Below are 25903 nucleotides of genomic sequence, written 5' to 3' on the forward strand. Positions count from 1 at the left end.
TAGAACGACCCGGCATAAACCAGAACTGGTTGTCGGATATAGACACTGTCCTCCTCGCCCTCGCTTTAATGACTCTCTCCCATACTTTCATGGTATGACTCAGTAATTTAAACCCCTATAATTGTTACAACTTTGGATATCACCTTTGTTCTTATACAATGGAACAACCGTACTCTACATCCACTCATCCAGCATCCTCTTCGCCTTAAAAATAACATTAATCAACCACTCCAAACATGTTCTCCCTACACACTTCCGAAATTCCATCGGAATCTCGTCTGGCCCCGTTGCTCTGCCCATACTCATCTTACGCATAGCCCTCACAACCTCCTCAAACTCGATACACCTGCAATGACCGAAGTCACGGTGACTCTCGAAATGCTCCAATTCGCCTAGCACAATATCCTGATCCCCTTTTTCATTCAGAAGTTTATGGAAGTAAGTCTGTCATCTCCTCTTAATCTGGGCATCTTCCATCAGTATCCTACCATCTTCGTCCTTGATGTATCTCACTTGGTCCAAATCCCGAGCTTTCCTCTCTCTCAACTTGGCCAGCCAGAATAACTTCTTCTCCCCGCCCTTTTCCCCTAGTTCCTCGTACATACGACCATAAGCCACAGTCTTAGCCTCTGTGACTGACAGTTTAGCTTCCTTCCTAGCTACCTTATATCTCTCCATGCACGCTCGCCTCTCCTCCTCACCTATGCTCCCCACAAGCTTCATGTATATTGCCTTCTTCGCTTCCACTTTACCTTGGACCACTTCATTCCACCACCAGTCTCCTTTATGCCCACCAGAGACACCGGTCGAGACCCCTAATACCTCTCTCGCAGACGCCCTTATACAGTCTACTGTTGCTGACCACATAGTGTTTACGTTCCCACTGCTCCTCCAAGCACCTATAGCCGACAGCCGCCACTCCAACTCTTGGGCTTTATCCTTAGTCAAGGCTCCCCACCTGATTCTCGGTGTTCTCCGAGCAGTCCATTTCCTCCTCTTTAACCTAATACCAACGTCTATCACCAATAGTCTATGCTGCGTCGCTTAGCGAACTTACTAGTTATGATATTATGAGCAATATAAATTAGGGAGATCAAAGCTTAACTTGGAAAAATCCCAACCATTCGTCTGTCTAAGGTCCATAATCTTGAGGTTTAGATCAATAATAAAGAGAGGTCTTTGGATGGAACTCTAAAAAACAAGGCACGAATTTGAATCTCAATAGTTATGGGTCATCTACTATCGATACATGAGCCTTTTTTTACTTCATATTAACTATGTTTAAAAAAAAGGAGTCAAATCATAGGGAGCGTTTGGTTTTAAGAATAAGAAATAATAATTTTGGGATAAAATATAATTTTATCTTGCATTTGATTAAAGTTTTTTTTTATTGTGGAATGAATATTCTATATTTTATTTTTGCATTTCGTTGATTTCTTTTAATTTCAATATAAATAATCTCGAAAATGTTTGTTCCATGATTGTGATATTATTTTTATATCACATTTTATGTGGAGTAACAAACACAAATGGATAATCTCAGGATAAAAAATAACAAAATAATGATTGTCTAGTTGTGTAATATCAAAGATATATTTTATATGACACTTTATATATCTTATTTTAATCTAATTAATTATTATTTATCAATAAAAATATATCGAAAAATGGTAATATGACCAAACCCGTAGGTTCGAGCCGTCATTTATGACTTATTGGGGCTGGTCAGATTAGTTTCCAAAGGTTCCGAATGAGTTTATGCAAAACTGGTCACTTAGGTGATTAAGAAGGGTTTCGACAATCAAAACCGGACAAACGAGGTCGAAATTACAATTTGACGACGCATACAAGTTCATGTCGTCATTTGTGACCAATTTTCATATTATATTCCCCACATTATAATTTCAGTATAAACTATTCACTAAATTTTAACTTTTTAACTGTAATGGACTTCCACATAATTAATGGCAAATGCACAAATAGTCATTCTTAGGGATGTTATTTTGAGATTGGCATTATTTATTTTATCCTGAAATTTTAAACTTAAAATTTTAACTTCAGGATAATTCATAAAATTTTTGTCTTGAAAAATTAAACTGAAAAATTGAAATTAAGGACATATTGACTAATTTCTAAATAATAACCCTTTAGAGTAGCTATCTGGTGTCATTTCTTACGTAAAAATTGCATTGGAGCCCTAATTGGTCGCCCCCATTTAACATATACCCACTTTTTATTTATTTTTAACTTGTACCCACTTTTTAAACAACTTCAAGCCCTTTTCGTCTCCTCCTCCTCCTCCTTCTCCTTCTTATTCTTTTTCTTCTTTTCTTCTTCTGGTGACAATGATTTTATATGGTGTTTGTGAACATATTTTTAGGTAGTTTATGATGTTTTAAAGTGGTGAGCCGTTGTGGCGCTTTATTTTTTACTATTGCTTAGGGTTTTTTCTTTTTCTTCTTCTTCTTTTTCTTAATTACAAAAGGGGGTCCTTAGATTTATTGTTATTTTGACAAATTGATGATTGGGTTTGTTCTTGATGAAATTTGGAGGTTATGTTTCAAATTTGAGCTAATTCGGAATAGATTTAGGTATTAAATTATATATTGAGTTGTTAAAATTCGAAGAATAAATTTCTGTTTTTGGGCAATTTGCACTTCAGGCCTATATGGCCTTAAGTGCGTGAAAACTTTGGTTGCACTTTAGACCTTTTGGCCTTAAGTGCATCTAAATTGCAATTTTTCACTTCAGATTTATTGGCCTTAAGTGTAGGAAAACGTTTGTTGCACTTCAGACCTTTTGGTCTTAAGTGTATTTAAAGTGCAATTTTTCACTTCAGACTTATTGCCTTAAGTGCATGAAGCCATTGGTTACACTTCAGGCCTATTTGGCCTTAAGTGCATCTGAAGTGCAATTTTTCACTTCAGACTTATTGGCCTTAAGTGTAGGAAAATATTTATTGCACTTCAGACCTTTTGGCCTTAAGTGCATCTGAAGTACAATTTTTCACTTCAGACTTATTGTCTTTAAGTGCATGAAACCATTGGTTGCCTTTTAGACCTATTTGGCCTTAAGTGCATCTAAAGTGCAATTTTTTTAATTCAGACTAATTTTTTTTAACTTCAGACCCGATAAGTCTGAAATTGATCGTAAAATGGGTAGGCTTGCAAACTTTTTTATAAAGTAGGTATATGTTCAATTGTGACCCTAAAATCGGGTATAGATGCAAAAACCCCCATTTCTACGAATTGATGGAGTTAAGTTAACATTGGGCCTAATAGTAACGGGCCTAAGTAACAATTGCGGGAAGGTCAGCCCCAAATACAAATATAGCATCTTCATCAACTCAGCCAAAACCCTAAACCACAGAGCTAAGCAGCTTCTCTCAGGTAAGCCATCGTATTGGGTTTTTAGCACTGTCCTCAGCTATGGCTCCAGCTAAAGGTATACTTTCTTTGGCTCTACCGTTACATCTTCATATCTTATTTTCTGTTATGAATCTGCTTGTGTTATCTGAAATGTGACAAATATTGTCTAGCATTTGACGTTTCTCTTAGCGTTTTACTAATTATAGAAGATATCTAACTCTTTGTACTTTCTTCTAATCTGATCTATTGGTTATGACTTTATTGCTTAATAAGTAGGGATAAGTGTGAGATTTAGAGAATTTGTAGTCCTATTTTGTCTTAAAAGAAATGAAACAGAACTAATTAGAGCATAGTAGATATTGATTTTCTTATATAAATGATTGCAACTAGTTTGTAATTGATGCATAGCTGAATCTGTTGTTATTGGTAAGGTACATTAATCGGTCATTCGGTTGCTAGATTGAAGCTGGTAGAAAGGTGGGAATGGGATGGGGGAAGGGAGGGTATAATGTCTTGGTTAAGGTTAGGGTATGATTATATGAAGGTTGATTTTGTTGAATAGTGGCTGGTATTATTGAGTTTTTGCTGCATTTCCTGATCCAGTAGACTACCAATAGTTATCGCCTTTCTTTTTGTTGACAAAGAATGTATAACCTGGACTTTAGAACTTTGAGAATCTTTATATACTGAGGGGATGGGGCATAGACGGTAGTGGTTTTTGGGAATAGAGGCTCTTGTAAACTAGTTTTTGGTGTTTATCTCAACAGATTAGCCGTTCTGATAATTGTGTCTAATGTCTATCGGAACAGGAGATTTAATTGTCTTAAGATGCATGATGAATAGGTTACCAGAAGCTACGTTGCTCGGACTCTCCGAACATGTTGCCGGGTGCGTGTTGGATCCTCCAAAGTAGTGTTTTTTTTGGAAGATCCGACACAGGTGCGACAACATTTTGATGAGTCCGCGCAACATAGACCAGAAGAAAGACTTCATTGTATCTTGGACATGCTTCTAATTAGTAATACCCACGAGCTAAAACTGTGTTACGACTTGTTAGTTTAAGACTTTTAGTTCGAAAATTGGAGTTGGTTTTGTTGCAGCTCTTGGTGAACTAGCATAGATTCTGTTAATGTAATTGTGAAATTCCATATGCAGTTGATTTGGCCAAAAAGAAAGACCCCAAAGCCCAAGCTGTCAAGGCTGCTAAGGCTGTTAAGTCAGGATCCACATTTAAGAAGAAGTCAACAAAGATAAGGACAAAAGTTACTTTCCATCGACCTAAGACATTGAAGAAGGATAGGAATCCTAAGTACCCCCGCATTAGTGCACCCGGAAGGAACAAACTCGATCAATACGGGATCCTAAAATATCCTCTTACCACTGAGTCTGCAATGAAGAAGATTGAGGACAACAATACCCTTGTCTTCATCGTTGATATCAAAGCTGACAAGAAAAAGATAAAGGATGCAGTGAAGAAAATGTATGACATCCAGACAAAGAAAGTCAATACCTTGATCAGGTAATATCTTGCATTTTTCTTCCTGATAAATTTGTATGGTTGCTCGTTATAACTACCTGGCATGATTGACCATGACATGTCAGTTAGTTGTGGTTCATTTACCTGGCATACAGGATTACATTTGCATGCTGACAGTTCCCTGTATTTAACTAGAATGGCGAGATGTTTTTGTCCAAGGACCAGTTAGACCTTTATCCCCCTCCATCAAATCTGCTCAACGACGAGAAAGTGAATGATTTCTTCCTTGTTTTAAAAATAAAGTAAACGACTTGTGAAAAGTAACAAGAATACAAATAGTTTAGTTATTCACATTCCTAGCACAATGAGTTAAGTCATTTTTTAGAATGCTTATGAAGCTTAAGCTTGACTGTTTCTTTTACTATTTTCGGTACAAATTTTCATGCTTAGTAACTTTTGGTCAATTGGTTTTTTGGCTTTTTGTAAACTTGTTTTTAGTTTTATGACCCTACCTCTTTTTTTACACATGAGATGTAAGAGATCTCTCTTTTACACTTCTAAAAAGGTCATTTTTAAATTCAAAATTGTAAAGGGGCATGATGTACAAATAGCACCCTGCCTTTGCTAAGCTACTTTCTCTACCTTGTCCAGGCCCGATGGAACAAAGAAGGCTTATGTGAGGCTGACACCTGACTATGATGCTTTGGATGTGGCTAACAAAATTGGAATCATCTAAGTTGATTACCTAGTTTTGAATTTTTATGTCAAACCTGAAATTTTGGATATGAGTTCTTTAGAAACTTTGAACAGGAAGTGCCTTGGGTGATTCATATTGAATATTTGAGTTTCGGAGGTGTTTATTTTTTCCACAAGTCAGGCAAGCTTGTGTTTCTGTTAAGTTTATTTTAAGCTTAGTTTTAGAAGCTTTTAAACTCCTAAGAGTGGAGATAGTTCACAATCAACATCTGGCTCGCTTAGTTCTGCACTGAATTATTGCATAATGAGCACACGTATCTTCGTTTTCTTTTCTTTGAATTTTCTGCTCCCTCAGAAATTCTCAAAGTAAAACAAGTGAAATCACACAAGTTATGCAAGAAAGCATCCTCTCATCGCTTCATAACAGTGAACCTTATCATTAACGTTTTGTCAACTTATATGCGTTTCGATTAGCGGTGGCAAAATGGTTAAAAAAAATACTTAACCACCCATATTATCCACTAAATATGTGTTGGATAATGAATTTTTTAAAAACGGGTCAAATATGGATAAGAACCATATTATCCATTTAGAAAATTGATAACTAATGGGTAATCAATGGATAACCAATGAGGTTAGTTTTTACATTTGTAAAGCTAAAGCCTCAAATTGGGGGTTCTTCAAATTTGGGAGACTAGGAATTTTCTCAGAAGTGATCATATTGAAGAAGTAATGGATAATATAATTACCCATATTATCCGTCAGTTAACCCATTTTTTATCCATATTAAATATAAGTTGGGTTGGATAATTTGTTTGTTTTTTCATTACCCATTTTCGACTCGAACCATATCCAACCCGACCGTTTGCCACTCCTAGTTTCGACTAATGGAAAAAAAAGAGACCAAATTTGTTTATTTTACTAGGATTTAAATATGATTTAACATGATCTTTTCCCACTTTATCGACCATTGAGTTACACCATTCTGTTTTTTTTCAACAAACAGCTTTAATATATTAGATAATAATAGCTTTCAAAGAGTCAAAGGATACAACATCATCGTTTACAATTAAACTAGGAAAAGTAAAAACCCAATTAATTCTATGTAATAGCGAGATAGAGAACTTGGCTAAATTATGTGCTAAGATATTCCAAGATCTAGGAATAGATGCAATATTTATATCTTCAAAGGAATTCATTATCTTTCAGATATCTTCACAAGTAGTCTCTATCTCCCATGAGACCACTTTCCTTTTTCTTATCATATCCACCACATTTTTCGCATCCACCACATAGTATATGCACCTTTGACCATCCATTTTCTCTAACTTTTTCCAAAGATTCATGAATTGCTAGTGCTTCAGCAGTAATGGCTTTTCCAACAAATTGAATTGGGGTGCCAAAGGCTTGAAGCAAATGACCACAACTATCCATAACCACCACTCCAATGCTTGCCATTTTCTTTTCCAGTTGTAACCAGCATCCGCAAATATAACAACACCATTTTGTGCCACTGTAATATTTTTATTATCAGAACAGTCAGATATGTGGGAAGGAGAAGAGATAGTAAACATAGAATTTTCATATTCATGAAAATCAAAAAGTGCTTTGTTTACAATTTCACTAGGTTCACATATATCCTCATTAAAATTCAACAAATTTCTAGCCTTCCAAATTTGCCGCATAATTGAAATACTTAGTGTAACAATTTCAATAGATTCAGGATATTTATAAGCATTAATGAAGACATCATACCACCACGCAACAAAATCTAAAGTATTTTCTAAGTTAGGCCAATTAATAGGACTTAATTTCCAAACTATCCGAGCTTTATAACATCTAAAGAGCATATGATCAATAGTTTCATTTTCTAATCCACAAACCTTACATACATGACTTAAACGTTTAGAAATAGTACAATTAACAGGTAGCACATTCAAAATATATTTCCTAATAAAATGTTTATATTTGTTCTTAATGTTCAAAGACCATAAGAACTCCCAAAAAGCTTTTGAAAAAGAGTGATGACTAGATTGTGGTCTAGCATTGTTAACCTCCCTACATCTTGCAATTTCTTTAGCTAAATGATAACCCGATTTAACCTCATAATTACTTGATTAGAGTGATGCCAAATAATTCTATCCAAAGAGCCCGTAGTAGAGATGGGGACAGATAAAATCGCACGAATATCATCAATACAAAACAAATTTTGAAGATCGTGCAACTTTCAAGTATGCGTCTGTTGATCAATAAGGGCATTAACTTGCAACTCTGTATTCACTTGTGTTTGATAATATTGTGGTCTAAATCCACTAGAATTAGGAATCCAAGGATCAATCCATACCTTAATATTTCACATGTTCCTACGCTCCATCGAATCCCTTTTTGCAATAGTTCTCTTCCCTCAATAATACTTTTCTTAATCCAAGAACTAGATAATGAAATTGTAGCTTTAAGGAAAGAACTATTTTGAAAGTACTTACTTTGGGAATTTTACAGAGTAATGAATCTTGTTGAGTTAAAATTCTTCAAGCAAGTTTAGCTAACAAAGCTTGGTTAAAAGATTTTAAATCTCTAAAGCCAATACCACCTTTTGATTTTGCTAAACAAAGATTCTCCCATTTTTCAAAATGCATTTTCCTCCTATCCTCATTTCGCCTCCACCAGAAATAAGAAAAAATAGTAGTAATCTTTTTGCATAGGCTATCTGAAAATTGAATGCAAGATAAAGCATAAGCCAGAATCGCGGATAGGACAGATTTAAGCATCACCACTTTTCCGGCTGGACTTAAAAAATTATTTTTCCAACCCTTAATTTTTGTTCTCATTCTATCCTTAATAAATTCCAACATTTTCTTCTTAGATCTTCCGACTACTGCAGGTAAATCCAGATAAAAGCCTAAGTTATTCCTGTGTAGCTGGCCTAGCTCTACAAAAATACCATCTTATCAATTTCAAGAGTATTTTTACTAAAAATTATCGATGATTTATCCAAGTTCACCTTCGGTCCAGAATATTCTTCATAAATTTTTAAAATTTTAGAGATATTAGTTGCATTTTGGATATTAGTAGAACAAAAGATAAAAAAAATCATCCGCGAAGAAAAGATGATTTACAGTAGGTTCCCCTCTAACTAAACTTAGACCATGAATATCCCCTTGGCATTCCGCATGATTTAATAGTCTAGAAAAACCTTCGGCACATATCAAGAACAAATATGGTGACAAAGGATCACCTTGTCTTAATCCCCTAATAGGTATCACTTCACCATTCTGTGTTTAAACAATGAAATTTTCATGCAAACCAAATAAAGAGGTACGATTTTAAAATGCTTAGACCTTAGGATTTTTACTTAAGTTCCCTCCAAGCTTTACACAATTTTTTTGTGCATAGTAGATTCTTGTACATGGGGCGAGATGACTCCTTGCGTTGAATTTTCATCATATTTGCGTTCTATCTACTGTAATTTCTTTCGGTAAAGTAATTGGCATCTCATTTCTCGCATAGGATATGAAAGCAAACATTATGTCATCCTCCATTTATTACATTTTTTGTTATCTATATACTATGGAAAAGTCCCTTAGCTTTGAAGTGAAAGAATTAGAAGATGATTAGATTTTTTTTTCTCGTCTCACTCTAATTATTAGTACTATAGATGTTACTTGAAATCTTCATATCACAATTTCTTGAGAAGCTTTCGAAACATCATAATTAATTAATTAATTAATCCCTTCAAAGCAGATTTTTAGCCTTCAGTCAAGATACCACAGGATATGAGCTTAACTGCATTATTTACGCCTTATAAATTGGAAACGGCTATTTTATGCCTTTTAAATTCCTGCCTGTCATTGAAGAGAATTGCAGCCATCGGCACATATATACTCACAGTCAATCACAAAATATGGCTTCTTCTTTTACTCTGTCTGATTCGTTGTAGCTAATCTTGCTTAGCATTTTATGAGAACTTCTGAAACTTTTTTCTTAGAATTCACTCGTGGGATTACACTTGGTATTAAATTCTGAAACTTTTCAGACATACTACATGATCAAAAGAAAGCAAGAAGAGAGAGACTCTTTAGTGTAACGCCGATTGATTGTTTCTTTCCTCATCCATTTTTAGTATGACCATATACATAGGCAAATTTAAGATTTAAAGGCGGCTGGTGCACCATTTTCTTAATACTGAACATGAAGCCAAAGCGGAGGTGCGTATTCAATGATTCGATCGGCCTTGTGAGTAATCAGTTCAATTTTCAGTGAATTTTGGAATAAGTTAGATCAATATCCTTGGTTTGGTAGTCAAAATAGATAAGTCAATTTATACTCTCTAACAACAGCTATACATACATACATACATACATACATACATACATACATACATACATATATATATATATATATATATATATATATATATATATATATATATATATAAGTTTTCTCTATCAAGATATATATATATATATAAAGTTATTCTATCAATAATTCAAGCAAAATAAAGTGAATCACACCCATTTTGCGGACAACACAAACAAAAATAACAATTTTTATTTCACATCCATTTATTAAATTTCATTTATAACTATAAGTGTATTTTCATATTTCGATATAGCATTCTCACGTTACTCCACATATTCTTTATCGTAAAAATAATCCTTTTAAAGATTTTCAGTATTTAAACAACATCGTGAGCTCAAAACTGTTTCACTGTGAGGTGTCTAATTAGATTTTTGAATTCATTTTATTTACTTAAAAGGCAAAAATAAAATCTAAAAGCATTTATGAATTTAAAAAATGCTCTTACTATTTTCCTTTTTCTGTCCACTTCTAAATGTTTCCTTTCTTCCCAGCGATCCGTAAAGGTAATATGGAAAGAAAATCAAGGCGCCTCATTTTGAATTTCTCTTAAGTGGGCTCCATCCCTACCATTTTATTCAAAAAGTAGCCGTTAAAAAGTCTACATTTTCCAAAATCCGACACAAATCAAATTCTAGGTTAATTCAAGTGGAGCTGAAACAAGCAAAGCCAAAGACTGAAACAATCCTTCGATTTCAATTCTCAACTTTGCTTACTCCAGATTTTTCTTCTTCTTTTGATTAGCAGCCTGGTAAGATTTTTTTTTTTTTTTTTTTTTTTGCATCTATGATTGTGCTCAGATAGTAATTTTTGGTTCAGAATAATACATACACTTATTAATTAAATTGACTCCAGCTATTTTTTGAATTAGATAACTGATTTGTGTTGTTTGATTTGATTTAGCAGCAGATTTTGGGGGGATTACAGATATCATGTCGTTGACACCGGATTTAAGTAGGAAAGTAGGGGTGGGAATGGCACCGTCTCCGTCACCGTTTTTTACACCTAGACCGGAACGGCGGAGGGCAACGGAACCGAGGGGGATTGACTACAATTCCAATCGGCTGGACAAGGATAAAGAGGTCAATGTTCAAGTTCTGGTTAGATGCAGGTGCGCCTTTCCTCTAGATTTTCTGAGTGCTTCTACTCACTCTTTTTAGTATGTGTTTGTGTTTTTGTGTGTGTGTGTGTTGTGTTTGTTTGTCTGTATTTGTGTGTACATCATTTCTAAAAAGTTTTTATGAACTGATACTGTGTTAATTTATGTTGTTTAGTGTAAGATTCCATACCTATGTGCCTAAATGTAATTTGTGTAGTTTATTTTGGCTTTTATGAACTTCTGCTAACAAATTTGATGCTTCTGTTTTTCTTTGCTTTACGATCCTCGGGTTGCTACAAAAAGTGTAAGCTTTGATTCACAGTATCAGTTAGTATATGATTACTATATCCTCCAGTACCTGAAATTTAACCAAGATGAACATTTCCTCGTTGCCTAAACTTTGTTAAAAAAAAGCAGCTTGGTGCATTAAGCTCTTGTTATGTGCGAGGCCTGGGAAAGGGCCAGACCACATTGCGCCTTATGTACGAAGCTTTACCTTGCATTTCTACAGGAGGTTGTTTCCACGGCGTCAACTTTTGCCTTTACTCTATTCTTTTGGTTGAAATCATATTTCAGGACATGATTTATATGCTGTAAACCTGCCTTTTTTTATTATCGTTATGTGCTTATAAAATTGAATGTGGAAAAACACACCTCAATATGGACATCAATGGCTTAGGATTGGATGCATTATTGCTGATTGATGTTCTTACACATTGGCTTCAAGAAAAACAAATGCTACAAATTTCATTTGACAAATCTTACAAATCTTAGTGTTGTTGTTGTTGTTTCAGGCCATTGAATGATGATGAGCAAAGGATAAATGTTCCAAAGGCCATAACATGTAATGAAAGTAAAAGAGAAGTTTCTGTTTTACAAAATGTAGCTAACAAGCAAGTAGACAAAGTATTCACTTTTGACAAGGTATAATTCTTTGTTTTATAGTAGCATTTTGTTCATTAAATGGATGGATGGCATGTTAAGAATGTTAGCATTAGGAGCTGTCTTAAAGATATGCTATTTACCAGGTTTTTGGCCCAAAAGCACAACAGAGATCGATATATGATCAAGCCATTTCGCCCATTGTTAAGGAAGTTCTTGACGGATTTAATTGCACTGTATTTGCATATGGGCAAACTGGTACAGGTAAAACATACACAATGGAAGGAGGAATGAGGAATAAGGTATTAACTGGTTCACACTATACACCATATCATCTTTCACATTGATCTACTCTTGTCCATAAGACTTGTTCTTTCCTTATGTTATAGGCTGGTGAATTACCAGCTGAAGCAGGTATTATTCCAAGGGCAGTTCGCCAAATTTTCGATACGCTTGAAGGTCAAAATGCAGATTATAGCATGAAAGTGACTTTTTGGGAACTATACAACGAAGAAATCACTGACTTGCTAGCTTCAGAAGAGCCCTCAAAGTCTTCAGAAGAGAGACAAAAGAAGCCTGTATCTCTCATGGAGGATGGAAAAGGTTGTGTTGTAGTGAGGGGTCTTGAGGAAGAAGCTGTGTACAGTGCAAACGACATTTATAACCTCCTGGAGCGAGGAGCAGCCAGGAGGCGCACAGCAGACACTCTATTGAACAAACGCAGCAGGTAGGACCTGTTAGCTTTAATCGATTTAAAAAGTAAATGTTAAGCGACAAGTTAATGATACTCTTCTTCTGCAGCCGTTCTCACTCTGTTTTTAGCATAACTATTCATGTCAAAGAAATGACTGTTGGAGATGAGGAGCTCATTAAGTGTGGCAAGCTCAATCTTGTTGATTTAGCAGGATCAGAAAATATTTCTCGATCAGGTGCACGAGAGGTATGATATTAGCATCACAGATTTGTGCTTTAAAGCAAAATTGGAAAGCTTTTACGTTTCTCTTATACTCGGTTATTCAAATAAATGTTAACTATGACAAATTAGCACTGGAAAAAAACAAAAAAGAACATGATAACAACTATGCTTCAATCCCAAAAAGCTGCGGTCGGTTATATGCATCTTCTGGAATGGTGGAAACAAGTCTTGTATGGATTAACCCTGATAAAGCGAATCCAACTTACAACAACTATATCTGTTTGAATTCAGGCTCGTGCAAGAGAAGCGGGGGAAATCAATAAGAGTTTGCTTACTCTTGGTCGTGTTATAACAGCTTTGGTTGAACACTCTATTCACATACCTTACAGGTTTGTGTCAAAAAAGCACTTCTCTGGAGTTCTTCCTATGCTTCTCCTTTTAAACTCTTCTTATTATTACACAGGGATAGTAAGTTAACAAGACTCCTCCGAGATTCATTAGGAGGAAAGACAAAAACTTGTATTATTGCAACAATATCTCCCTCTGCACATTGTCTTGAAGAAACTTTAAGCACACTGGATTATGCACACCGTGCTAAAAACATCAAAAACAAACCAGAGGTTGACACTGTGATTCTCTTGCTTATATTATTCTTTAGGTGTTGTCTGTAGTTTGAGCTGGATAAAGTTAATGGATTTCAGGCTAACCAGAGAATGTCCAAGGCAGTGCTGCTCAAGGATCTGTACTTAGAATTTGAAAGGATGAAACAAGGTATATTAACACCTTTTTTTTGTGGTGTGTGATCTCTTTGTTTCCATGCTAGGATACTTCTTTACCAATTACGTCATTTGCTTTCATGATCTTACCAGATATCCGAGCAGCAAGAGAAAAGAATGGAGTTTACATTCCTCATGAAAGATTTTTGCAGGATGAAGCAGAAAAAAAGGTATATGTTCTTAGATTTGGCTAGCAACTTCTAATAATTTGCAGAGATGGTTCGTCTATGAATGAAATTATCTAACAACTGTATGACTTCCCTCTTGAGTAGATCTTAAAAGATTTCTTTCGAGTTGGTGAAGTTTAACCTGATTATTCCAAAAACGCAATTTGGCCTTTAACCCAGTGACTACAATCTAGCTTTAAACCACTTTAAATAGTCAATAAGTTCTGACCCCAATATATTGGTTATATGTTATTTAGAACAACATTGTGCATGATGAGACATTCACCGTGTAGGACTTTCCTGGCACTTTGTGTTTTAATTAATTTTGAAATGTCGTTGTCGTATCTTATAGGCAAAGAATGAGAAAATGGAGCAGTTGGAGATTGATCTAAACATTAGTGAAAAGGTAATTTTGGCATTGTTTCCCTTTCTTTACTTTATTGTTAATGTTTATTAAGATCCTAAATCATTAAATGTATGCACTTACTGGATATTTCCCCCTTGACTTGTGACAGCAAATTAATAAATTCCGTGAGCTCTATCTTAGGGAGCAGGAAGAAAAACTGAACCTGAAAGCTGAACTCAAAGAGTGCCAGGTAATGTTAACAAAGTTGTTTATAAATCATGCATAGTGCTTCTTCTTCTGTAAATAATTCACATCTTCCAACTATTGCCTAGGCAAATCTAGAAAATAGTAAAAAGGCATTACATGAGCTTCAAGAGAATCACAGGATTGCTATTTCAACACTGAAGGAAAAAGAGTTCATTATTTCAAAACAAATACATTCAGGTATTTGAATCTCTCCCAAGTAAATTTTTCTCTGTATGAGCTTAACTCTTCCATGATTATGTGATTCTGTAACTTGCAAACAGAAAATTGTCTGATCGATTGTGCGAAGGACTTGCGGAAAAATTTGCAGAATGCATCAGAGGATATAACTTCACTTTTTTCAAGAATAGGTAACTCTTGAATTTTGTTTGCTTTATTGGTTCATCTTGCTGGCATTATATTTTGCATCTGTATTCTCCTGATGATAAGCTGTCGACTCTTCAGGAATAAAATTTTCAGCAGCCTTTTGGTTCTATATATTAGCATGAATTACACTCTTATGTCTAAGGCAGTGCTAAAGAAGTAAAATGATCTCTCTATTCTTTGACTAGGACTCCAAGCTGCAACCTTTTTCTCATGTTTTGAAGCAAACTGAACATGCCATTTCTTTAATATATATAAGCAAGGTATACACTCGTAAAGGTTCCAATTTACGCAGATCACAAAGACAAGCTGGAAGCAGATAATCAAAATCTGCTGCATACATTTGGTTCACGGCTTGATAAAAGTTTAAATGACCTGCACAAAATCATTCACGGGTTGAATTCCCAGCAACAGCATCAATTAAGAGGCATGGAGGAGCATGTCAGCTCATTTCTTGCCAGCAAATGTTATGTAAGATATTAAATTCTGAGCTTTCTACTGACCTTTAGTATGCTAAGTTTATTGGTTGAGGAACTCAATACCATTTTAATAACCACCACTAGGTTACTAAGGTCATGGAATCAAAGATCAACAAAATGACTCAGACATACACTTCTGGCATGGCATGCTTGAAGGAGCTTGTTGATGTATTGCAGTTGGAAGCTTCTACTGATCTGGACCAGATCAATTCTAAAATATCATCTCAAGCTACCACAGTTGAAAAAGTAAGAAGTCTCTGTGTTTCTGATGTGCAGTGCTGATTAGGTTATATTAAATTAAGCGGGGATCTTTTCAATACAGTTTCTTAGAGCTGCATCTTTGGAGGCCAAAGATTTCGTTTGTGATATCAAGAATTCTCTGGACGAACAAAGAGAAATACTAGATTTCTCTGCTAAACAACAAGAAGAGGTCAGTCAATTTTTGCCCTTATATATTTTCACAAGAATCATTTTTACAGCCTATGCAGGTATTTATTAGTGCTAGCTTTATCTTCTACTCTCTATACAGATTTTTTATGTATTCTAGCTACTGAAACATAGAACTGAACAAACCTTGGATGCCACAGGCACTTCGTCGAAGTCTTGTTTCAGCACAACTAATTTCTCAGGCGACTGTAAACTCTATACAGATTTTTTATGTATTCTAGCTACTGAAACATAGAACTGAACAAACCTTGGATGCCACAGGCACTTCGTCGAAGTCTTGTTTCAGCACAATTAATTTCTCAGGCGACTGTAAACTTCTTTGATGATCTCCATCAACGCGCTTCTGAAGTGATGAAACTTCTTGATAAAAGCAACATCAATAAAGTTGACCAACTACAAAAATTTGAGAAGACATTCAAGGTTAAGAAGCAGAGAGTGACCCAACTATCTTTAATCAATCTATATCTAAGTGCCTATCAGGAAGCTAAAATCTCTCTTTTTCTCTTCATGGCAGGAAGAGGCACTTAGAGAAGAAAATTTGGCTCTTGACAAAATTGCTGCAATATTGGCAACTCTGACAACTAAGAAAGCAGCTATGGTGAGTCTGTTGATACTACATCTCTTATCATGCATGACATTCAATAAGAGATTTATTCATCGCAAAATATTTAATGTCAGGTGTCAGAAGCGTCAAGAAACTTCCAGGATTCTAGTGCAACAGAAAATAAGCAGCTGTTGCAAGAAATATCAGGTGTCCAGCAGGTTTCAACTAGTGCAAAGCAAAAATTGAATGGATACATTAATGAGGTGAAGCAAAATTTCTTGGAAGACACATTCACGTACACAGCAAGCAGAATGACTTTGGAAAATCGCCTGCAAGAGTGGTAAGATATCCGTTTTTTTTATGGCATTGAAGGAACACAAGGTGGCGTAGGATTTGCGATAAGGATATTTAGAAGATAGATAGGTGTCGACATCCTGGTGATGCTATAATACTGCTATATATGAACAAAACAACAGAAACACACTTGAAATTTGCAAAATAACTGTTCCAAAAGCATGAATATCTTACCGAAGCATTTGAATGCATATACAAATTCCCTACTATGAAAGAAAAGAAGAGACTATTAGCTGGGTTTGGTTGGAAAGACTCGGTGCTCTCAGAAGAAGTTTTTGGATCTTTCATTCATTATTTTTCTTCTTCTTGTTTAGCACAAACAAGGTGGATAACTTGAATGAACAGTTGGGAGAAACTCAATCAGGAGTCCATCAAATCCTTACAAACAATCTTGAAGAGTTAGAACACATTTCACGGTAAGTTCTCACTTGCAACCATTTTCAGGTTTCTGTTATTTGTTAATTTCAATTCTAATTCTTTTTATCTCCCCATTGACAGGGAATGCTCTATCAGAATTGGTGGTGCATATGATGAATTTCTCTCCACTTCCTCATCTGTGGACGAGAAAGTTGAAGCCCATTGTCACGATTTGCTGACTTCTTTTAATGGTATCTGAAATCTTCTGGATACAGATTATGACCCTCTCCCCCTCAAACTGAGATGCTTTTATTAAACAAAGTTGTCATGTGTTTGCAGATTCTTTGACGTTGGACATGGAACACAAGAATAGAATTGAGTCAATAAGTAGCATCTGTCTGAATCAGCTGAACTCTATGCAACAGAACCATGGTGAATGTATATCAGATATCCAATGTACAAAAGAACAATGCCTCCAAAAAGACTACATGGTATATACTGGCTTACTATGTTTCATTTGCTTATATTTTCACAGGATACTTTCTAAGCTTCCTTTGATCCACGGCCGCAACGAACTGTCAAGGATCTAAGCTAAATTTTAGTTATATGATATAAAGTAATCTTGCTGTTGTAGCATTCTAATTTATTGAACAATAATCTTATAAACAGGTTGACATGTACACTGATCAGACACCGATGAAGCGACCGATACAAATTCCCAGCCTAGCATCCATTGAAGATATGAGAACAGTGATATCTAAAGTTAGTCTGGAAAATGAACCAAAGTGGAGTGGTGCTGAGGGAAAGAATCAGCGGCAATTGCAACAATGTACAGGAGCATCTCCAAATAGAACTCCATTTGCAGATGTCAATTGATTTGGCAGTAGATTAGAGAATTGCCACCTCGAGGAATTAATTACTTGCACTCATCTACTGATGAGTATAGCCAAAGTCGGATTTTGTAAGTTGTGTGATGCTGTTGTTGCATCATCCTTTTCCTCTTTTCTTTCAAGAATATTTATCAACTTTTAGGTTCTGCTCTATTATACCCCTGCACCGGTTTCGACCCGTATGCAAAATATTGAATCATATGAGCCATGTTTTTTTTTTTTAATAAATTAGATAAAGGAAGGGATAGGGAAATTGAAAAAGGATAGTAATGAGAACTGAACTAACTATTGCGTCGAAGACTGCCTTTTTCTAAAAGCTCCACAGGGCCGTCCAACAAATAATTCGCCCTTGCCGTTTTAAAATCATGGAAGAAAAGAGAGAAGCTCTATGAAGCAAGAGAAAGATTCAGGAAAAAATATGGAAAAAGAAATATATTTACCCTTCTTCAAGTTTACTGTGTCAGATATTCACCTAATTTCAATTTTCGACCCCTTTCTTCCATCTTCGTTACCTATTCTCTCTATTTTTCCTTTTTTATTCTGTTTTCGTTTTTGTCCAGTCCACAAACGCTCGAGCACCAAAAAATGATAAAGAGTAAAATGGCTACAAACACCACCCAAAAAAAAGGTAGAACAAAAAGGAGTACACAGCTCCTCCAGATCTCTTATAAGCCAGAAATAATAAGCAAGACTTAGATTATACTTTTAGACATAGTAGGAGCTTCGAGAAAGTAAATAGATTGTGAAGAAACATTAACGTCATGGAAAAGATTAATTCCTCCTCCCTCATCATCCTATCTTCGTTACTGCCAATTTCTTATGAACCACAGCAAGCTGATTTTTGGGCAGTTTGAGCACCTCCTGCTCCCTGGTCGGCTTGATTAATCCTGATGGTCTGAGGCTGCAACGTCCAGGAAAGCATGAATAAATACACTCAACAAGTGTGGACCAAGATGTTAAAAAGTGCATCTTGGCGGAAACTGAAGGCCAGATATTGATTAGCAGTCTCTTTACTTGCCACTTATTTAAGAATCTTTTGAGTTAAGAACATTCCATTTTCCTATTTCTACTTTCCTTGTCAATGTGATCAAACAAAGGCATGCATTCTCTCATTTTGCTTTCATTTCCATAAAAATATTTCAGTCCAAGCACGCACTAGTTCTACTATAGTCAGCCAAAACAAGAATTTGAAGATTCACTAAGACGGAGAAAAATGGAAAGGAAATAATGGAAGAGTTTTCAATTTTCAGTCAAAGATTTTGCCCTTTGTTGAATCACAAAAAGACATCCATAGTCAGCATTCCAGAAGACGAATTACAATACATTTTCTTCCTAATCAATAAACCAAAAAGGGAAGGGGGTTGAATCTGAAGTTTGGAACTCATACCTCAGCTCTATTGTCAGATTCAGCAAGTCTTTGCTTTATATCCCGAGCTATTGAAAAGAAAACCTCCTCAACATTCATATTTGTCTTGGCACTCTGCATGAAATATAGCTAGGATCTGAGTATGAGTGCTGCCGGAAAATAATTCCAATGCTGAAAACCAGTTCCACTTACTGTCTCAAAGAATTTAATGCCATATTCATCAGCTAGCGCTTGACCCTTGGATGTAGGAACAGCCTAGAGAAGGATCATATCAAGTGAGAGAACAAAAGAAAAGGAAGGCAATATACACACATATCAACAAATAAATAGTGAATGGATGGATAGAGGAGATAGACAGAATACCCGTTTGCTTTCATCCATATCTGCCTTGTTTCCCACGAGTATTTTATTGACATTGTCAGAAGCGTGTTGTTCAATGTTTCGTATCCAATTCCTGATGTCTAAATGAACCAACGAAAATGTTAATCAAATTTATCTTAAGGAAGTTCACCTAACAAGAAGAAGAGGGAGGAGGAGAGACAGACTGCAAATCATACAAGGCAAACAAATATATTTTCAGAGAATGGAAGCTTGGCAAGAGGTTGGAGGTATTCCTAGCCCAAGATCAAAGTGTATGGCTAAACCCTCACCATTAACCCAACCCTGGGTTTTCAAGACAATAAATTCATCTACAAAAAAAGGGAACAAATCCAACTCCAAATTAAAAATCCTACTCCAAGCACTTTATTTGTAAAACTAGTGGAACTTACTGTTAAACGATGACTCGTCAGTCACATCATATACCAGCAAGATACCCATGGCTCCACGGTAGTAAGCTGCATGAGAAGTAAAGTACTAAAAATATAAGCAGGTTTATTAGCAAATTGACAGGTCACCAAAAGGAAAGGCAATTATCAAGGAACAGACAGCATAGCTGCCCTGCAAACATTGCTAACTCGTATGTATCTATTAAGAGCATAAGTAGCTCCATAACCTTCCCAGAGTTACGGGAGATTAACCCTACTTAAACGTGATATTAAAAAACAGAAAGTTTCTCATCAGTTCAACATTTATTCCAGTATGCCCTTCTACAAATCTCAATGAGACTGACATTCATTGCAGTTTACTACATCACAATTCTTACTAATGTTGCAATTTAATCTGGTTTGCTGCTCCCAATTATTGACAGGCTAACACTCATCTTATGTTCCTAGATTCTTAATATTCGAACAAAGGAAATTGCCAAAGTACCATAAGCAAGCTATCTTGTGGGGTTTGAGCAAGTGCATAGTCGAAGTTGTGTTACCATCCATGGAGCAAATACTCCCAAGTTCAAACTGCTTGATTTCAAAGCCAGCTTGTAAATCTAGGTTTGTGATATTACCGAGATGATGTGATAGGACGAACACCTGATATGATGTTTATTCCAGTGCTACCTAATACGCAACAATTACACCAAAGGAACTGTTGAGACCCTGCTATTATTCATCATGGGAAAATTTCACATAGCTTCAGTTTATGGGTGTGAAGATTGTGCGAGCCAGAAGGTGCAGTCCATCCTTATTGTAGATACTGATTATAATGAGTTCCTGGCAACCAAGAGGAACCACATCCTGTTGTCCATGCTATCATCCTTGCTCATGGGGCTAAAAGTGTGGCTAAGGGAGTTGATTCATCTTGACTTTATTTTAAGCGCAACCAGTTGACTGATACGTTCATCAAGGCACTCTGACGTCCAAGGACAAGACATTGCCTAAAGCAGATCATCTAACGGGGCAAATAGGGTAGGAGCTTTAGCATATTGTATACATTATTTAGTGTGGATAAAACATGAATATGACTAGGACTAGGAGACCTCTGTAATCAAGAGATTTATAATTAGATAACTACTTAATTAGTGGAAGACAACTTATTAGCTGCAACATAAATTAGGCAACTGCTTAATTAGCAATACCATCTAATAGGTGAAATACAATATAATTACACAAGGTATACAGGTGTGCAATCATGCATTATCAACCCTTTGGTGTTCTCTCTAGCTTATATTCTACATGATGGATAAAACCGAAGTCTTAGAAAAATAAAACATTCTTTTATGGAATTTCCACATATTTATCAGACAATAATTCATAAATAAAAGTTAGGAATGGTCTCTTCTTGATGTAAACTTCAGTTGAGTTCAGGACAAGTGATAGTTCTCTTTTACATAGCATTAACATTAGTCATTCAAAGGTATATGTTTCTCTCAATTAACTGCAGAAACCTATATTACAGAAGAGAAAGCTGAGTATTCATGAAGAATGCATGCTCAAGTTAAAGGCAGCATATAGAGGACTGGCATGGTCTATGTTTCAGGCAAATCATTAACTACAATAACCTACATGTATACCTGTTGTAATTGTTCGGAACCGCTCCTGGCCAGCAGTATCCCAAATTTGCAGTTTGATTCGTTTGCCATCAAGTTCTATGGTCCTTATCTTGAAATCAATACTGTGAAAGAAAGTTTTTGCATTGGAATCAATTGGCAGAAAAAGAAAAAGAAAGAGAAAACATTTAAATACCAACACTCATATATACTTAGTAGAGGCCATTAATACTCTTAATCTTGCTGAATACCATGTTACTAAATATTTTCATGGTTTACATTTAAGTTTAAGAGGTTCTCTGCTGCTATTCAATGAGAAATCCTATCTCATTGTGAAGTTTCACTTCTAATCAATTACATCTCTATATGTTTCTTTATGTTTGAAACACAAGCAGTTTAAGAAAAATACCAAGATATGAAATTAAAAACCATAGAATGTCAAGAAAGAAATGAGAGGATGACTACCCAATAGTGGTGATAAAACTGGTGGTGAAGGAGCCATCTGAGAAACGTAAAAGGAGGCAACTCTTACCCACACCTGAAAATTCAAATATAAGTTGTACTTGATTAAATTCAGAAAAACCAAATAAGTAATAATCACAAAGTGTTCATCATCTCAAAAAAAACAGTTGATCGACCAAGATTGAGAATAGCAGTTGATCTATTCCCAGTTTCTACTCAGCAGTCAATCTTCAAATGGAAAATTGTAGAAATGCTGACACAGAAAAAATTGAATAGAAGACAATGTGCTAACAGAGTTTGAAGATTGACCTCGGTGGCAATGTGGTTCCTTAACTTGTTCCAAATGAGTACAATTATGCTTTTTCTTAAGGAGATTTTTTAACATTCTCGTCGACTGAGTCATTTGCTCAAAGAAACAACAAAAGAACTGTAGGGGGGAGGGGACTACAGAGGAAGCTCATCTTGACATGCTCACAATTTGTCGACCTTTATCCTCAACCAAGAACTTTGAAAATTCTCCAATGCAAATGATGGATCAAGGAAAGAAAAAAAGATACTATGATTATCTTAAATCTATCAATTTGTGGTAGTCTTTATCTTTTAGTTTGGGATCGAGTCCTAATTGTTCTAAGAGTTTTGACTTGTCAAGGGTTCCGCATTCTACAACATAAGTGCCTTTTTCTATTTTGTTAAATACTTGACTTAAGGAATATGACTTTAAGAATTGATTGTTCTTTATTTCTTCCATTTCTCTCAATTTTCTCCCCTTTCTCTCTTCTTCCGTCCAATGCTCCATCAATTTGGTATCAAAATTCAAGTTCAGATTCATCACGAACCAGTGCACTTTTAACTCCAGTATGTATTAAAACACTCATCACCCTACTCTCAACAGCATAAGCCAGTCCTCAACATTCTTTTTTGATAAGGAGAATTTTATTTACAAAAAGTCAAGAATAAGCAAGTGGTGAAACAGTACAAGAGGTGTGTTAACTCCTATCCAAGATACAAGGAGTCTATAAAGTCCAACAGTGCATCAAAATGATTTAAATCTTCCATACAACACCCAAAAAGAAAAAAAAAGTCGTAAGCAAATGAAATTTATATAATGTAGTGCGGTAGCCTTTCCTTCAATACATCTAGCATTCCTTTCTTTCCAAATTTGCCATATGATGCACAGCGGTACAGTATTCCACATATCCTACTGATAAGAAAATAGTACTCCTATGTCACAAATTCTTCAGTTGTTTTGGTACTCTTAGAAACTCATTATCTCCTTCATGCTTCCTGGCATCACCCAACTGATTCCCATTAGCCTTAGAAAAATGTTTCAGATTTTCCAGGAATATGGGCAGTGCATAAAAAGGTGTCTGAAACAAGCTTTTGTCTGAGACAAGCTTTGCACAACTGAATCTTCCTCTGCCATTAAACACAAATAGCATCTCCAGCAGGGAGTATATCATCTCCTCTGAAGTTTGCTTCTGTCTGAGACAAGCTTTGCACACTGCTAGCCAAGTATGACACATCACTTCTAGGGGAGCTTTGTTGTTCCGCAAACCTTTCCATGGCCAGTGTCATTTCCTGCCACTTCTTACCCAAAAGGCTGGATCTGGATTTAACAGAAAAGGAACCATCTTTCTCTACCTTCAGATTAAACAACTGCTGATGGTCCACGTTTAGGTGCATTCTTCTAGAATTGGAAGTTTCTCCTAAAATGCAGTTTCCATCTATTTATAATATCTAATCAAGAATATTCTCTATTTATTATCTAAAACTCGTCCATCATATTGTCTGCAAAATTTCTAGGTCGCACCTCAATCAATCAGAGTAACCAATGGTAGTATGATGCAAACCACTTGAGGCTTGGAAGGATTCCAATGAGTGTTGCAGGCTTCTTATCTTTTCCACTACAAAACCACAATAGGATGTTGGCAGCCCAGTGAGTCATAAAAGCACATTTTACGCGTTCCAATTACCCAAATAAAAACTCCATTCGTGCAAAGTGTAAGCAATGCTAAAAGTTTGGTAACTTCTCCTCTGACTAGGATAAAAGAGATTGGTTTTGTGTAGATATATGCCTGCCACATTGGAATTCACAACCGAATGTGAATCTCACCTTTCTTAGAGAATAAAGGGAAGGCGAAGAACCTGGAGAACTTCCATAATTCACCGACAAGGTTTTCATCACTCAACTCTTGAGGAAAAGGTTGTTGTTTTATGAAGTGGAGCATTAACACATGAAGGATCAAGAAGTAGTCATTTGGTAAGTTCACACCTTCTGTGCCTCTTATACAAACAACACATGCATAGCATAATATGCTGTACGTACAATGTATGAGCAGTTATGTGCTATACAGTAATGGAATATCACGGTATTTGTCGCTCCATAGCTCCTGTAAATTCTAGGATAATACACAGAGTTGTTAAGTTGTCCTAGCTGCTCTGACTTAGTATTTAGACCATGATGCAGCAAGTAAATGACTGTAAATGCTCATTGATAATAGAATCAAGTGAACTAACGAAACAACAAGCTACACAACTACTTAACTCCATTTCAATTGCAAGACCACCTGAATATTTGAATTAATCAACGAAACAAATACAAAATAATGGAATGTAAAGAAGGATATACTAAAAAAAGAATTAGAAAGGAAAATAAACATAGAAAACAAAACGTTACCGCTGTCGCCGATCAATAGAAGTTTGATGAGGTAATCGTAGTCGGCACGAGCTCTAGCAGGTGGAGCAGCCATTTGATTTCCTCACGAATCCAGGAAGGCAGGAACTGATGAAGAGGAATTAAAAACCCTAGATAAATCAAAGTTTGAACATTTGAACAAAAATAAATTTATATGAGTAATTAATTTGATTCATGCGTATGTACAGAGATAGATATATGCATATACATACAAATACGTACCGGATCGGAGAAAAAGTGAAGAGAGAGGTTGGGAATACGTGGGAGATCTAATAAAGGGAGACAGTTAAAATGGGGGAAATAAAATATAAAATTTAGCACCCGTCGGCCACTGGAATTTCGTTTTCCTTATTGACTTTTAAGGACTGATTTTATTTGGCACCAAATTTAAAAAAGAAAGAAAGTTATTAAATATTGTATGAAATAAGTTATGAATTATGATATTTTGTGATTATAAAAATATATTCCTAAAATAAAATAAAAAATAAGGCACATTTTTTTTGTGCATCAACTAAAAAAACCAATATCACAAAAAAAATAGAAAAAAAGTACTTAGCAAAAAATCATAATTTAAATCACAATAGAATCTTCTTGTTTGAATGGTTACACATCGTTTCATAATGTATCGTATTATATTATATTTGTACTTTATTATTTGATAAATACAATGTTTGGATACATCGTATCGTTTGTTGTTGTTTCATTATATCACGTACAAGCAATATGAAAAATAAACTGGCAATATTATAAAGAAAAATTATGATATGGGGTAAATTTATTATATAAAAAGGTCGGGTAAATGAAAAAATAAAATTATTTAATAATAATAAAGAGTGAGATGAGAAAAAGACAAGATAATGATGCAACCACACCAAATCAGTCGTTACATAAAGTGGCATATCCGTCGTTACGTAACGACGCACTTAACGATACGATACAATAAAATTTAAATAATAACCAAAACAAACATCGTATTTAAAGTAATAATACGATATAATACAATATGTAACAACCATCCAAACAAGCTTGGCCACCGCTTGGTAAAATTCACTTTAGCTTATAGCTTGTTTGGTTGTGCTTCTTTTTGATAAAAAAAAAAAAATTCATTCCAAAAGTTTTTTTTCCTGGCCAAAATTTTAAAAGGAAAAAAATTATTTTTGAGTAGAAGCAGAAACAGTTTTTAAGAAGTAGAAAAAAATAGTTTCTTCCCAAAAATACTTTTGAAAATAATACA

The 25903-nt window shown here is 35.3% G+C and overlaps 3 protein-coding genes and 1 long non-coding RNA gene across 6 annotated transcripts; 2 read left to right on the forward strand and 2 right to left on the reverse strand.

The window, feature by feature from the left end:
- Positions 1 to 3289: 3289 nt before the first annotated feature.
- LOC107771404 (large ribosomal subunit protein uL23-like) lies at positions 3290 to 5717 on the forward strand. The gene is made up of 3 exons (XM_016590761.2): positions 3290 to 3444; positions 4524 to 4887; positions 5497 to 5717. The coding sequence occupies exons 1-3, from the start codon at positions 3429 to 3431 to the stop codon at positions 5579 to 5581; spliced, it is 465 nt and encodes a 154-aa protein (XP_016446247.1). The 5' UTR covers positions 3290 to 3428; the 3' UTR covers positions 5582 to 5717.
- A 4708-nt stretch (positions 5718 to 10425) lies between these two features.
- Positions 10426 to 17932, forward strand: LOC107759768 (kinesin-like protein KIN-5B). 2 transcript variants are annotated; one of them, XM_075254162.1, is made up of 24 exons: positions 10426 to 10648; positions 10804 to 11008; positions 11791 to 11920; positions 12025 to 12180; positions 12268 to 12605; positions 12680 to 12818; positions 13086 to 13183; positions 13258 to 13414; positions 13496 to 13565; positions 13664 to 13740; positions 14090 to 14143; positions 14253 to 14333; positions 14416 to 14527; positions 14611 to 14697; positions 15006 to 15181; positions 15274 to 15435; positions 15512 to 15619; positions 15898 to 16056; positions 16151 to 16234; positions 16315 to 16520; positions 16849 to 16950; positions 17033 to 17142; positions 17231 to 17382; positions 17561 to 17932. In XM_075254162.1, exons 2-24 carry the CDS (start codon positions 10830 to 10832, stop codon positions 17765 to 17767), a joined length of 3144 nt encoding a protein of 1047 aa, XP_075110263.1. In that variant the 5' UTR covers positions 10426 to 10648; positions 10804 to 10829; the 3' UTR covers positions 17768 to 17932. The 2 variants fall into 2 exon arrangements, with proteins under 2 accessions (XP_075110263.1, XP_075110262.1); XM_075254161.1 differs by having other exon boundaries at positions 10501 to 10648; positions 10801 to 11008.
- LOC142181259 (uncharacterized) lies at positions 14453 to 15349 on the reverse strand. Its single transcript, XR_012709887.1, has 2 exons — positions 15214 to 15349; positions 14453 to 15085 (listed from the first exon to the last, which is right to left on the reverse strand). It is a non-coding gene; the product is annotated as an uncharacterized LOC142181259 (long non-coding RNA).
- A 478-nt stretch (positions 17933 to 18410) lies between the features above and the next one.
- LOC107759767 (ras-related protein RABE1a) lies at positions 18411 to 25028 on the reverse strand. Of its 2 annotated transcripts, none has more exons than XM_075254163.1 (9): positions 24892 to 25028; positions 24652 to 24779; positions 21978 to 22050; positions 21537 to 21637; positions 19918 to 19983; positions 19511 to 19608; positions 19340 to 19402; positions 19169 to 19261; positions 18411 to 18682 (listed from the first exon to the last, which is right to left on the reverse strand). In XM_075254163.1, the coding sequence occupies exons 2-9, from the start codon at positions 24722 to 24724 to the stop codon at positions 18599 to 18601; spliced, it is 651 nt and encodes a 216-aa protein (XP_075110264.1). In that variant the 5' UTR covers positions 24725 to 24779; positions 24892 to 25028; the 3' UTR covers positions 18411 to 18598. The 2 variants fall into 2 exon arrangements, with proteins under 2 accessions (XP_075110264.1, XP_075110265.1); XM_075254164.1 differs by having other exon boundaries at positions 24652 to 24756; positions 24892 to 24989.
- Between the last annotated feature and the right edge of the window lie 875 nt (positions 25029 to 25903).

Source organism: Nicotiana tabacum, chromosome 5 (assembly GCF_000715075.1).
Source record: "Nicotiana tabacum cultivar K326 chromosome 5, ASM71507v2, whole genome shotgun sequence".
Lineage (NCBI taxonomy): Eukaryota > Viridiplantae > Streptophyta > Magnoliopsida > Solanales > Solanaceae > Nicotiana > Nicotiana tabacum.

Excerpts from the sequence above, each read along its gene's own strand:
- LOC107771404 (XM_016590761.2), top strand. Across the intron at positions 4,888-5,496 it reads AAAGTCAATACCTTGATCAG|GCCCGATGGAACAAAGAAGG; the intron begins GTAATATCTTGC and ends TACCTTGTCCAG.
- LOC107759768 (XM_075254162.1), top strand. The coding sequence starts at position 10,830 with ATGTCGTTGACACCGGATTTAAGTAGGAAAGTAGGGGTGGGAATGGCA. Across the intron at positions 12,819-13,085 it reads CTCGATCAGGTGCACGAGAG|GCTCGTGCAAGAGAAGCGGG; the intron begins GTATGATATTAG and ends GTTTGAATTCAG. Across the intron at positions 13,566-13,663 it reads ATTTGAAAGGATGAAACAAG|ATATCCGAGCAGCAAGAGAA; the intron begins GTATATTAACAC and ends TGATCTTACCAG.
- LOC107759767 (XM_075254163.1), bottom strand. The coding sequence starts at position 24,724 with ATGGCTGCTCCACCTGCTAGAGCTCGTGCCGACTACGATTACCTCATC. Across the intron at positions 19,984-21,536 it reads GTTCCGAACAATTACAACAG|CTTACTACCGTGGAGCCATG; the intron begins GTATACATGTAG and ends CTTCTCATGCAG. Across the intron at positions 18,683-19,168 it reads AATCTGACAATAGAGCTGAG|CCTCAGACCATCAGGATTAA; the intron begins GTATGAGTTCCA and ends TGGACGTTGCAG.